Here is a 14566-nt window from a genome sequence, read left to right as displayed (position 1 = left end):
ATTCTGCATACGGTCATCTTCCCCCTGGAGATAACAACAACTTGCACTTATGTAGCGCTCTCCATGCAGGGTAATGTCTCAGAGCGCTTAACAGTGGTGGAGCCTGACTCCGAGCCGAGTTGAGGGTGGGGGGGTGGTTTTAGGGAGTGTAGAGGTGACCGTAAGCACGGTTGAAAAGGAAGGTTTTCAAGCGGGACTTGAAAAAGGGGAGAGTATGGGCAAGGTGAAGGGATTGAGAGAGAGTGTTCCAGAGCATAGTGGCTGAAAGCGCAACCTCCAATGGTGGGGCGGAGTGTGCAAGGGACAAACAGGAGGCCGGTGCCGGTCAAGCAGAGGCTCCAGGTGGTGGATTGGGGAGTGAGGAGGTCGGAGAGGTATGAAGGTGCCAGGGAGTGAATGGATTTGAACACGAGAGTGTGGATCTTGAAGTCGATCTGTTCGGTGATGGGGAACCAATGGAGCCTGGCCAGAACTGGTGAGATGGGGTACAGAGTTTGATCCGGATCAGTATGCGGGGGCAGAGTTCTGAATGAGCTGGATTTTTTCAATGGTGGAGCTGGGCAAACCGACAATGAGTGCATTTGAGTAATCCAGGCAGGAGGTGACTCACACATGCTTGAAGATTTCAGCTGTATTTGGGGTAAGGTATGGTCAGAGGCGGCCAATGTGGCGGAGGATGGTCCTGGTCAGGCACTGGATACGGGAGAGGGAGGACAGCTGGGGGTCAAACTGGACACCTAGATTGTGGTCTGGTTTGGTGAGTCTAAGGAAGAGCACAGGGAGGTTGAGGAGTTCAGATCCGCAGGAGCGAAGGTGTTGACGGGAGCCAAAAAGTATGGCTTCCGTCTTGTCCACATTCAGCTGCAGGAAGTTTGCACACATCCAGGCTCTGATGTCTGCCAGACAAGCTGATAGCACATTGGTGGACCTGGAGATGAAGCTGGAGGAGGCAAAGTAGATTTGTGTGTCATCCGCATATATGTGGAAGTTTACCCTGTGTCTGGAAGGGGTGAGAGGCAGAAGGAGAGAGTTCCAGTGGTCATTGCAATTGTAATGGGCAATTAACAACTGGAACAGATTGGCATTAAGGGAGGTAAAAGCCAGGACACTGGGATTCATTTAAAAAGCAGCTTGATACAGTAATGTGTTCGATACAGTAGGGTGTGTGCTCTGGGAGGAAGAGATTTCATGGGCTGTGATCTTGAGGAGTGGCTGAAGTATCTCTAGTTTTGACAATTTATGTCTAAACCTCATTGTCTTATATTCTTATTTTACCTTTCCAGCTGTTGTGAAATTGGATTCATCCAGCGCAGATCCACTCTATAGTGTTTTGTCTGGAAACAGCAGCTTGACTTGGCAAAGTACACCAGGCCAAAAGAAGGCTGGCCATACCTGGGCCATATGGGCCATTGATGCCATCAGCTCTGGGCAGCATTATTGGGAGGTGACTCTAGAGGGCTCTGCTGTGTGGTTTGTGGGTTTGGGGAGGAAAACTCTAAAACTGTCTTGGCTGTCCAGACCCAAACCTCAGGATGGCCAATGGGCTATGATGATGTGGAACAGGGATGGTTACCAAATCAGGTCGTTAGGCTCAGACATAGTTTTAGTTCATCTGAATAGAATCGGTATCTACATGGATTATGAGGGGGGGAAGGTTGCCTTTTATAATCCAGACAATCACAACCTTCTCATGGTACTCAACGGGCCTTTCAATGGACAGATTTACCCTTTGTTCAGACTCTGCGTCAGCGGCCAACAAAACATCAAACTCACAATTTCCTAATCTCCTAACATTTGCTTCTGCACTGAGGGGACCAACTGCACCAAAGGGTGGTGGGGGGGGAACCTGCTGCTGCGGGGTGGGGGGACACACACACACTGCATAAGTTTCTATGATTTTATCCTGACCTGTCACTGAAGGAAAAAGTTATGAACCTTTTATTGCTTGAAAACTAATTTGTTCTCGCTTACCTCTCTGTTCATTTTGCTGAAGAAAATAACAGATGTGATTCTATGATCAGTCTGACATATGATGTTCAGTGATATACTGGTGCTGTTGATGGGCACAGTATTTATCTGGGGAGTGGGAAACAAAACATTCTGTTTGCTCAGCGTAATGTTTTGTACTATGTAAGAAACCAAATGTCTAACTTGTTCTAAAGGCACACTATGCTTGATAATAAACTATCTTCCAATTAAATTTCAGTCTGAGGATGCGGTTCTAGTCAGGGTCCAGATATGGGGGAGGAAAGACAGCTGAGGATTGAATCTGCCTCCTCGGTTGCACACAGGTTCAGTGAATCTGAGGGATAGACTGGGAAGATTCAGGTAAGAGCCACAATTGAGGAGACGTTGACGGGAGCCAAGAAGGATGACTTCTGTCTTGTCAATATTCAGCTGCAGAATGTTGGCGCTCATCCAGACCTGATAATAACTTTTATTTGCCGGATGGTACCATGGGCTCATTAACGTGCACCTGAACAGGCAGATGATTTATCATCTCATTCAAAGGGTAACACCTTCACAAGCCAAACGGAGAGTTTCATGTATGGGCACATGATAGGCTCAGTCTCCAAGTAACTGCTGGAGGTTATATAATAATCTTTGCATTTCATATAGCCTCTTATCTCATCTTCTAGACGTCTCAAAGCTTTTACAGAATATACTGTAAAGTGAATTGACTGTATATTTTGTGGGCAAAAGATTAATTACATATAGCGCTCACGCACAGCAGTAACATACACACACTGTAATCTCACACACACACGGTGATTGTTGGATACTCCTTTAAGTGTAAATTAGCTATTAACAAAAGGACCAATAAAAAGAAGAGCAGGACATACTAAAGGACACTGTGACAAAGTGTATGGTGGATTTCCGTGTGTTTGGATTGACAAATAAAGAAGTTGCTAATATATCCTTGATTTGAAGCGAGTTATGTTACATGGTGTCAGAAGTGAGCTGACTTTGGATGGAATTGGATTACGAGATTGGAAACCGAATTAAAGAAACAAATGCAGACTGAAACAAAGAATATGAGGCCGTGATGAGGTATGTGCAAATACCAAGACCGCTGAAGTTAACTGGCAACCTGAAGCATAATTGGAACCGGTTTGAATGAGATTTGCAGTATTTGTCTTAGCCATTAATATACTAAAGCAGGGGGCAAGGGGGAGAGGGACTCTAGGAAGGAGGGAAGGAAGCGCTCCAGGGGGAAGGGGCTGAGGGAGGGAATGATGGGGAGGTGCTGCAAGATGGAGCGGGGTGATGCTCTGATAGCGATGGGCTTTGGGTGGGAGGAGGCGCTCTGGGAGGGAGTACAGGTCACTACAGACAATTGTCTCCTGGTTTCAATTCTGTCCGGAAATGCAATGTGCTCCCCGCCATCCTGCGGCAGTAATCCTCCTCAAACATCTGGTTCTGAGCCACAGTGAAGTGTGTTTTCCAGTTTCCCACAATGCCTGTGAGGACAGAGCTCAATGTCACAATAATAATTCATTTATAATCGTTGCATTTGACACAACACCTAATCACATCGTCGAGATGTTTCAAAGCGCTTCACAGGATACGCTGTAAAGTGTAGTGTCTGTGTATTTTGTGGGCGAAACAAAGGCAGCCAGTTTTCACACTGCAATGTCCCATTTAGGGGATTGTTGTCCAGGACACCGGAGAGAGAGAAACTCCCTTCTCTTTTCCCCTGAACAGGGCACAGACGGGGAGTGGGGTTTAACGTCCCATCCAAAAGACATTGTCTCCGAGTATGTGGGGCTCTCTCCCAAGCACTGCAGTGTCAGCTTAGACTGTCATTCAAAATCCCAACATGAGGCTCAAACTCACAACCTCCTGATTCAGAGGCGAGAGCACGAGTGACTGAGCCAAAGTCTGAGAGACTGAGACTAGAGAGAGAGAGCAAGAGTGAGGAACTGAGAGAGCAAGTGAGAGACTGAGCCACAGGCTGACACTGACTCCTTGTGTACCATCACGATCTAAGATGTGTTCTCTTACCTTTCCTCATGAATGGAGATGTTCTTTGGTCCAACACATCAAGCGGAATGGTTGAATAGTTGGTCATTGGGTTGAGTTTCATGGCGTTGAAGCTGGTGTGAGCAACGATGGTGTCCAGTTCCTTGCTGCCCAGCTCCTTGCCCAGAAACTCAGCCACCCGCTTGATTTCACGCCTCGGGTCCTGTTGCGAAACTGGGCAGTGAAATAAGCTGGCCGATTTAGATTTAGTAAGCAACAACACAGGCCAATTTGGTAGCTAATCACCAAATTAGCAGTAACCAGGGAGCCAGAGTCCTCAATCTGCAGGATTATTGGCCAAAACACTGGGAGAGAGAAACTGCCTTCTCTTCCCTTGGGATGTGGACAGACATGTAGAGAGAGCAATAACTTGCATTTATATAGCGTCCCTCACACAGCGTAATGCCCAGTGAGCTTGACAGTGGCGGAGCACATCACCAAACCATGGAGAGGTGACTGTAAAGATAGTTGAAGAGGAAGGTCTTCAGGTGTGATCTGAAGATGGGGAAGGAGGGGACAAGGGGGAGCAATAGACCAACAGAGGGAGTGTTCCAGAGTTTCCGGATGCAGTGGCTGTAAGTGCGGCCACTGATGGTGGAACTCGGGGCATGAGGGATGTCCAGGCCGGAGCCAGCTGAGCAGAGGAATGAAGGGATTTGAAAATGAGTGTGAGGATTTTGAAATCGTTCAGTGATAGGCAGCCAGTGGATCCTGGTGAGGCTGGTGTGATGGAGGTACGGAGTTTAATGGGGGTGAGTTTGCGGGTGGTGGAGTTTTGGACTTACTGGATTTTGGGGGGAGATTATAGAGGAATGCATTTGAACAGTTGAGGCGGGAAGTGATAAACACATGGACGAGGGCTTCGGCTGCGTTTGGGACAATGTATGGTCAGTGGTTGGATCTAACCCTGACCTGGGAGTGTGGACCGGCAGTGTGTGTGTGTTAGAGGATCTGGAACATTGTGACCTCCGACCCCAGTCTTTACCTCCTTCATGTCTTCATAGAACATGTAGAGAATGGGAAAGTTTCCTCTCTGCTCCCACCATCCCTTCACGTGATCATGCCACAACCCATACGTGACTAAACAGGGGAGGAAACACGCGTGTAAAAAGTTGTTGCATGTATAGAGAGACACAAAGAGAGAGAGATGGAGAGAGGGATGGAAAGAGAGCACCTCCCCACCCCTACGGGACGAACTGACCATTTCCCGTCAGGAATTTCTGTAAAAATTCCTCCCAAGTCCCGGGATCCGGCTGCAACATGTTCATTCGGTCGAAGTGGAAAAACGAAACCACATTATCCTTGGCGTTTCGAGCGCAATAAATGATCTAGTGAGAGAGAGAGGGTGTGTGAGACAGAGAGTGAGAGAGAGACACAGAAGGTCTGTGTGTGACAGAGGAGAGTGTGGGAGACGGAGTGTGAGAAAGGAGAAAGAGTCTGTGTGAGACAGGAGAGTCAGACAGAGAGGAGAGTGTGAGAGAGATGGAGTGTGATAAAGGAGAGACAGAGTGTGAGAGGTGGAGGAGTAGGGAGGGAGCAAGGGGAGATGTTTACCTTGCACTGTTTTTGAAGAAAGGATGTGGGAATGAGCTGGAACGGGAGATGCGTCTTAATCGGTTTTGGAGATGGAATCTCAGCAAGTAATTCTAGCCCTGAGAGAGACGGAGAGAGTGAGTGAGACAGAGAGAGCGAGAGACAGACAGAGAGCACAAGAGAGTCAGTGAATCAGAGAGTGAGTCAGAGAGAGAGTGAGACACAGAGAGAGTGATTGAGAGTGAGTGAAATAGCAAGAGAGTGAATGAGACAAAGAGGGTGACTGAGACAGAGAGAGAGTGAGACAGGGAGAGGGAGACACAGAGAGAGAAACAGCCAGAGAGAGTGAGTGAGACAGAACGTGAGGAGTGACACAGAGCCCAAGAGTGAGAGACAGAGAGGGATAGGCAGCGAGAGAGTGAGACAGAGAGAAACAGACTAGGAGAGGGCAGGGCAGACTGACCACTGGGCATTTCCGGGAAGAAGGCCTCGAGGAAGGGGCTGCGGTAATGGATGGGGCTTTGTTCACACTGCCTCACATCCCCTCCATGGAGCACACAGTCCACTATCTCCTGCATCCAGGTCGTGCCTGATCCCAGCCAGAGACAGTAACATTAACATAATTGTTATTATTAATACAAATGCCAACAATGGTTGCAAGAAATCGCTTCACAAGAAATACTATAAAGTGTTGTGACTGTGTATTTTGTGGGTGAAACCCGGAAACCCAATTGCATACTGCGACGTCACACAAACAGGCGTGGATTGAGTGACCAAATTATTTTATTTATTATTATTTTTTTGAAGGGATTATTAACCCCATACAGCAATTGACTAACAATCAGGTTCCTACTTACTGCTAGGTAAACTGTTAAGAATATAGGAATTTACCTGCATTTTACATACACATACATTTTGAGGGCAAGCAGGGATAAGGGAAGTACAGAGTTAACAAATTGGTAGGTGACACCAGTTGTGGTCTAAATCACGAGGTGTGTTCCAAGTGATCTGCAGGGTATCTGGACTCACCTGAATGATTTAACAGGCACTCGAGATGAGATAGAAAAGGTTTATGATTTAACAAGCAATAGAAGTTAACATTTTCATCTCAGGACCTGGTGACCTCAAGGCCTGGGCTGCTGACCAGAGCTTGTTTTTTTGGTTCTGTTAATAAATCCTTATGTACTGTGTGTATAAATGATTCTACAACTGTTTCACTGACATTGGGATTGTCAAGTCAATCATTAGCTAAGGTAATCTGGCGGTTTTCCCCCAGAAACCTAATGAAACAGAGCCATTTGCCAAAGAGAAGTACTAAATTAATTTAATATAAATTAAAAATGGTAATGGAGAAAAGAATGTGACTAAAGATAGATAAATCTGCAGAACCGGATGGATTCCACCCCCAGGGTATTAGAATAAATTGGAGAGAAAATTGTAGATGTGCTAATCATCATTTTCCAAAGCTCTATATATTTGGGAATGGTGCCCTTGGATTAGAAAATTGCAAATGTCATCCCATTATTTAAGAAGGGGAGAGAGAAACCAGGTAACTGCAGACCTGTCAGCTTAACTTCAGTCGTGGGGAAGTTACTGGAATCTCTCATCGGGGACAGAGTGACTGAGCACTTAGACAAGTATGAGCTAAGCAAAGGGAGTCAGCATGGATTTGTGAAGTGTAGGTCATGTCTGAAGAATCTTACAGAATATATTGTAAAGTGAATTGACTGCGTATTTTGTGGGAGAAATACGGCAGCCAATTGCGCACAGCAGTGTCCCACAAACAATCGTGGACTAAGTAAACTTATTATTATTTTATTTATTTGTTGTTTATTTTATTTATATGTTGCATAAACTTGGGTCTGTATTCCCTTGAGTGTGTAAGGTTGAGTGGTGATCTATCTGACTGAGGTGTTTAAAATAATAAAGGGATTCGATAGGGTAGATACAGAGAACCCAATTTCTCTGTTTGGGGAAATTCAGAACAAGGCGCCATCATCTTAAAATTAGAGCGAGGCCATTTAGGAGTCTTTCTTTCACGTTCTCTTTCCCGTCAGCGGTGCGGAGAACTTTAACGTCCACGCTGTGATAGACAGGGAACCAGAGAGTAAAAGAGAAATGTACTGACCTGCCTTTGGGTAGGTTGCGATCAGAACATCAGTCTTATCCGCCTCGAACTCTCCAACCTTTTCCATGTTTTCCAGAAAATAATGCGGGAGCGGTACTCCGCGGAACGGGATCAGCTGTGATTTCCTGATCACTGACGGATCCATTGTCCAGGAGAGAAGCAGAGAGAGCGATTGAAAGAGTGAGACTGCGAGAGACACTGACTCACAGATTCCTTTAGCGCAGATTCCTTCGGAGTGGAGGATATGTCAGTGAAGGCAGAGTGCCTGAGCAGAGGGTGAGGACAGGTTTATATAAGTACAAAAGTGAGATGATAACAAACTCTGACTCAATCTCTTATCTTATTGTTCAGGCCCAAACTGGTGAATGCAGCTCACACGCAAGACTTGTTTACAAAAACTATTGTGAAATACCAGGAACGTAACCATACCAACCAACCAATTAAAATTGACATTTGTGTCCTCCCAGCCTGGCTCAGTCCCTCTCGCTCTGTCTATGGCTCAGTCTCTCTCTGTCTCAGTCTCTCTTTCAGCCTTTGGCTCAGTCGCTCACGCTCTCGCCCTTGAGTCAGAAGGTTGTGGGTTTGTGCCCCACGTCGGAACGTCGACTCATACTATCTAAGCTGGTGCTCCAGCTGTGGGAGAGATCGCCACATTGTTAGAGACGCTGTCCTTCAGATGAGACGTTAAACCTCACTCCCCGTCTGTGTCTTGGGAGATCAGGGAGGACTTTAAAGATCTCCCATGGCGGGGAGGGGAGAGAGGGTGAGACTGTGCCTTTTCTCTCTTTCAGTGTCCCAGCAGAGATAAAACTGCTGGCTCATTTCATGAGTATTTGCGGGTACATCGCTATGTGCATATTGGCCACCTTAAACAGTCACTACACTATACAGCAAGACCTGTAAAGCGAACTCCCGGGATGAAAGAAAGAAATTAGCTGTACCCATTGCAGTTATTTTTGTAACCAAAGGATCCAATATGAAATGTAGATTGACACACATAGACGTTTCATCTTTATCTATACTCACGTGGGAGGGCTCCTGTGGGAAGACTCATTTCTTTGAATGGGCAACTCAATTTGGCGCGCTGGTGCAGCCGTGCTATTCTTTGTTCTTAGGTTTTATTTAATGGGCCTTCCCTCTTTTGTCGAGGATTTTTACTTTGATTTTCGCTTAGGCATCTTTATAATGATAAATATCAATATTTCATTTATAATCACTGGGACGTCCTCCCGATGTGAAAGGCTTTAAAAATGTAATTCTGTTGTTGCCGCGGCTTAGCTTCGTCTGTGTTCTCTGTTTTATTGCTGCTGCCACTTGGCTACGTGCGTGCTTTGTGATCCACAGCGCCACTTTAGCGAGGTGACCACTGGGCGTGACCACTGGGCGTAACCACGGTGAAAAACTGAAATATATATTTAGGCCATAACTCATGAACAATAGGAGATACTAGAAAACAAATATGCCCATGTCACTCCAAGTTGCAAGACGTTCCCGATGAGGTATAAATCAAGTCTCTACGTCATTCGGTTATCGTGATCCTTCTTGAAGCGCACACAGCCACAGAGACATTTCTGTTTTATTAATATAGATAATTGGTATCCATACAGCAGCCAACATTCAAGGAAGCGTGTCAGGAGTGTGTAACACAACAAGTGAAAAGCAAAATGTTTATTGTTACCAGGAGGAATTTCAGAGATGGAGGTCTCTTTGACGGTCTCTTTGACCGTGCCTTCAGCTCCCCTCTCGACTCTCTTCCTCCTCCTCGCTCCCTCCCTTCCCTCCCCTCACCCTGACCATTTCCCCCTCCTCTCTCCCTCCCTTCCCTCCCCTCACCCTGACCATTTCCCCCTGCTCGGGTCATGACCCAACTGTGCAGCGCCTTGGACGTCCTCCTGACGTGAAAGGCGCTCTATAAATGGAATCTTGTTGTTGTTGTTGAGGGGCGAGGAGAGGGGAAGAGAGAAAAAGCGAGTGGGTGGGGGGGAAGGAGAGGGGTGGGGGGAAGAGAGAAAAGGAGAGGGGTGGGGGGGAAGAGAGAAAAGGAGAGGGGCGGAGGGGGAGTAAAGGAGAGGGGCGGGGGCAGAGAGAAAAGGAGAGGGGTGGGGGGAGAGAAAAGGAGAGGGGCGGGGGGAAAGAAAAGGAGAGGGGCGGGCGGGGAGAGAGAAAAGGTGAGGGGCGGGGGGAGAGAAAGTGAGGGGTGAGAGAGAGAGAGTCGGGGGGGGTGGGAGAGAGAAAAAGAGAGAAAGTCGGGGGGAAGAGAGAAAAAGAGAAAGGGGCAGAGAGAGAAGGGGAGAGACAGAGAGAGAAGGGGAGAGACAGAGAGGGGGAGTGGGGTTGGAGGTGGGAGGTGACACACCCCGGGGGGGAGGGGGTCACTTTTTCTTGGTATCTTTACAAGCCACCACGTAGCGCTGAGCCACGTTCGGGGGGCGCGAGTAGCCATCAGAGTATGAGGTGTCTTCAAACAGCACCGAATAGTCCTCCTGTGGCTGAGAGAGAGTGAGGGGCTGTGTGTGAGAGACTGCGTGTGTGCGTACACACGCATGTGCGTGCAGCACCTCAGGCCCGCATGCACACAACGCCTCTCAAAGGACATCTGACGTGAAAGGCGCTCTATAAATGTACTTTTGCTGCTGCTGTTGTTGTCTGGAAGTTGACCCCATTTCTACAGATGAAGTCACCAAGAGGGAGCATATAGATATTGATGAGGAGGGGACCAAAGACCGAGCCCTGAGGAACACCACACAAAACCGTGCAGGAGCTGAAGAAGAAACATTTGTGGATACAAAGTGGAGACAGTCACAAAGGTAAACTTTGAACCATTAAACTAATCTTAAAAGAAGAAAATGCTTTTAGTTTATAACTAATCTTAACCTGTGGGCCACATCTCACACCCTTAACTCTAAAGCCAAAGGCAAAAATTAAAGATTAAAGCCACCAAACCCCAATTTTGGGGTCAGCCGGGTATCTGACACATGCAGAAACCTGTCACCGTGCTTAAGGGTATCCAAACCAGACTGACAATTCCACCATTCTCCTGCTCACAAATCAGACAGACCAATTGAGCGAGGGTACGACGAGCTGGAAATACAGATTTTCAACTGCCGCTTTTTTTCTCTTTGCATCCTAATGAATAAGATCCAAACCCGGGATATAGATGATGTGAAAAGCGCTATATCAAATGCAAGGATTACCATTATTATTGATTATATATAAACCTGCGTCTCACAAATCCAGACTCCAGGTAACACCTTCCAGCTGCTGTTCTCTCAAGCCACAGTGTTTCTGAGATCTCCACTTCTCACTGCTTCTAGGAAATAGTCTGTAAAAATAAATCATTCAACACTTCAAATGTTGATTTCTTTTCCTTCAAACCATAATAGCTATGTGTTTCACATTACTAATGCAAGACCATTACACAAACAAGCTGAGGTTCTGTGCAATACCATGATTTTACACTCCTGCACTTCTTGCATTAAAATACCATCAAACTGCCCACTTCACACATCATAGTTTGAACCAGATGTAGTCTCTGCCAGGCTTCTGTCACTAGTTTATCTCAATGGAGTGCACACCATTGGCGGCAAAGGCAAATATCCATACTGATCTGGTGTTCATATGTGCAACTCACAGTCCTCTTTAAATACTCTGAAGCATGGTGATGTGTTTCTGCATGTGTTGCTTTTTAATTTAATGTGGCAAAACACAAAGATTTCACAGATTATTAACTCATCACATTCAGTCTATTGATGCAATCTATACAATATAATACAATTTACAATTAAAGAGCCCTTTTTAATGTCCCAAATTGCTTGACAATTCTGGCAGGGCCCAAGAGCTGAGGGTGGGAGCTGAAGGGCTGGAGGAGGCACAATTTGAGGTATGCCTTAAGAAGGAAAGGAAAGAGCAAGTCAAACCTGTATTACAAATTGCTGCATACAATTACAAGTAAAATCAGGTCTCCAGAAGTTGAATAATGTTTCCATTCATTAATTTCTGGAATAACAGTCTAGTATTCCATATTGGTAACTTCAGCACTAACTCTCCTGGGACCTTACACATATTTATGTGTGATAGTGTGTACAGTGTGTACTTTCCAAAAAAAACCTGAAGGCTGAATAAATAGTTTTCTTTATTTTTGAACTAGACTCTCTCCTTTGTACAGAAATTATGACTCCATATTAAATTACCATCAGAGCAAAGTAAGCATATTATTTAATCAAGAGTTAGTCTTGATGCAAAAATAAAATATATACTGTATGAATTTACTGCACCACAGCCATCAAAGGGGAATGTTTTGCCTAATTCCATTAATCAGATGTTTTGCTTACCCTCTCCTGAAACTTTTTAGTTTATTGCAGTCGTTCACAGAGTAACTTGTGGCCATTCTTTATTCTGAGCAGCAGCAAAGGTGATGTAACATTGGGTTGTCGCAAGCAAGCGAAATTTGAACTATTGTCGTCTCTGCCAGGCTTCTGTCATTAGTTTGTCTGATGGAACGCACACCATTGGCACAAAGGCAAAAATCCATACCGATATGGAAATACCATATGGAAATACCAGATGCAAATATCCATACCGAACTTCCGTTGCAGTTTGAATTCACTTGATTCATGTGGCCCATGATATCAACGGCAAATGCAAAATCAGAGAGCCAACTTGCATCATTCAGCTGTGGGAAATCCGAATCTTTTTGTTTCATGCCGAAAAATCAATCAATCTCTGTTCTCAGTTCCCACACTCTTTTCAAGACCTTTCCTAAACTAAGCCATTCATGTGATACAGGACATCTGTGTGCTCAGATGCCAATTCCTGAAGCAGAGTTATAAATTGCCTGTGGTTTAATCCTCTTGCTTGAATGTAGTTGACCACTTTCGTAACTGTGTCCATGACATTGCTGAGTTTTAGAACACTCTTACAGAGGACCTCTTGGTGGATAATGCAGTGTAGAAAAACAATATTCTGTTCTGGATTTGTTTCTTTGACTTGATCTTGAAACCTTTTTTTGCTTGTCAGATTTGGGCTTCCATCAGTGGTCACATCCACCAATTTTTTCCACTCCTAATTTTAAGATACACTTATTTACTGCCTCCAAAAAGTCTTCTCCGGTTGTCGTATCTTTCATTGACTGCATTGATACCAATTCTTCTGTGTGCTCCAAATGTTTGGTGATACCTCGAATAAAAATTATCAACTGGGCTGTGTCTTTGACATCACAACTCTCATCGAGTGCCATTGAAAAACATGCAAAATTGCTTACTTTATTTTGTAACTGCAGATACAGGTTATCAGAAATATCCTCAACATGTCTCAGAATAGTTCACCTTGACAAGGTAATGTTCCCGAACTGGTTCTTCTGGTCTGGGCATAAAATCAAGGCAGAGTCAACTATACATTCCTTTATAAATTCTCCTTCAGAGAATAGTTTGCTGTTCTTGGCGATTTTGTGTGCAATCACGTAACTCACTCTTGTAATCTCATCCTGGGACACAAATTATTTTGTGAAAATGCTTTGCTCTTTTTGGATTTGAACAAGCATGTCATCAGCTTTCCTTTTTCTTCGGTAGAAACGTTCTTATATTTGTAAGCATGTTTGCTCTCAAAATGACGATTCAAGTTGTAGTCTTTGAGCACTGCCACACTTTCTTTGCAAATTAGGCACACAGCTTTTCCACCCACACTGGTAAAAAAAATTTAGAAGTCCATTCTTTGTTGAATAATCGGCCTTCGGGGTCCACTTTCCGCTTCTTTGATAAACTCATTTCAAACTACCGGCCTCTGCAGTGAAAAGTATTGCCCCTGTTGCTGCTGAAAAGTATTGCCGCGCGCGCGAGTGTTTGAAAATTCGCCATTTTCGACGTCAGCCTGATTCAACACGTAAGGGAACGTGTGCACAACTAAGCCGTGTGATTGCCTGATGTTCCCGGTCAGATTCAAATAGGAAATTTGTGTGACTTTCTGGGACTGAACCAACTGTAATTTTTTCTATTGCCGGACACAATGACGGGCCGGATAGAATCATATGGCGGGCCGGATATGGCCCGCGGGCCGTCTTTTGCCCACCCCTGCTCCGACTCCTGCTGCTGAGCCTGGCCCCCTGAGCTGCCCTCCGCAGAGCCTCGCAGTTACTGCGGAAACGATTGCTTTTATTCCCCAAGTTATCGATGGAAGAAAACTTTGGTTTAGTGTCGAGGTCCGTGCACCTCGGACACGGAATCCGATAAAGCCAATTTAGCCGCCCTTCACCCGAGGCCCCGCCCTTCAGCCGAGGCCCCGCCCTTCACCCGAGGCCCCGCCCTTCACCCGAGGCCCCGCCCTTCACCCGAGGCCCCGCCCTTCACCCGAGGCCCCGCCCTTCACCCGAGGCCCCGCCCCACGCCCTGTAGTTTGAGGATCTCGCGAGATCTTGAGCTCATTCGTCACCACAGCCCGGCTCCAGGACCCGCGCGGCTCACAGGCAGCAGGTGAGACCCTGACACACACACTACAGGCAGAGACCCTGAGCGGGTGTAACACACTGTACACACACACACACACTACAGGCAGAGACCCTGAGCGGGTGTAACACACTGTACACACACACACTGAGCGGGTGTAACACACTGTACACACACACACTACAGGCAGAGACCCTGAGCGGGTGTAACACACTGTACACACACACACACACTACAGGCAGAGACCTTGAGCGGGTGTAACACACTGTACACACACACACTACAGGCAGAGACCCTGAGCGGGTGTAACACACTGTACACACACACACACACACACTACAGGCAGAGACCTTGAGCGGGTGTAACACACTGTACACACACACACACTACAGGCAGAGACCCTGAGCGGGTGTAACACACTGTACACACACACACTGTACAGGCA

At 46.2% G+C, this 14566-nt stretch overlaps 1 protein-coding gene and 1 long non-coding RNA gene across 2 annotated transcripts; one reads left to right on the top strand and one right to left on the bottom strand.

Annotated features, from left to right (window-relative positions):
• Positions 1-2777: 2777 nt before the first annotated feature.
• Positions 2778-7998, bottom strand: LOC103184747 (sulfotransferase 1A1-like). The gene is given in 7 exon segments (NM_001292481.1): positions 2778-3461; positions 4006-4186; positions 5009-5103; positions 5225-5351; positions 5578-5675; positions 6020-6145; positions 7685-7998. Coding segments are annotated over 7 exon segments (906 nt in total). The 5' UTR covers positions 7830-7998; the 3' UTR covers positions 2778-3327.
• Positions 7999-10395: 2397 nt separating this feature from the next.
• On the top strand, positions 10396-12144 carry LOC121849230. Its single transcript, XR_006085162.1, has 3 exons — positions 10396-10491; positions 11513-11564; positions 12088-12144. It is a non-coding gene; the product is annotated as an uncharacterized LOC121849230 (long non-coding RNA).
• Positions 12145-14566: the final 2422 nt, after the last annotated feature.

Source organism: Callorhinchus milii, unplaced genomic scaffold (genome assembly GCF_018977255.1).
Source record: "Callorhinchus milii isolate IMCB2004 unplaced genomic scaffold, IMCB_Cmil_1.0 Scaffold5, whole genome shotgun sequence".
NCBI lineage: Eukaryota > Metazoa > Chordata > Chondrichthyes > Chimaeriformes > Callorhinchidae > Callorhinchus > Callorhinchus milii.
This window is presented reverse-complemented; position numbering and strand designations above follow the sequence as displayed.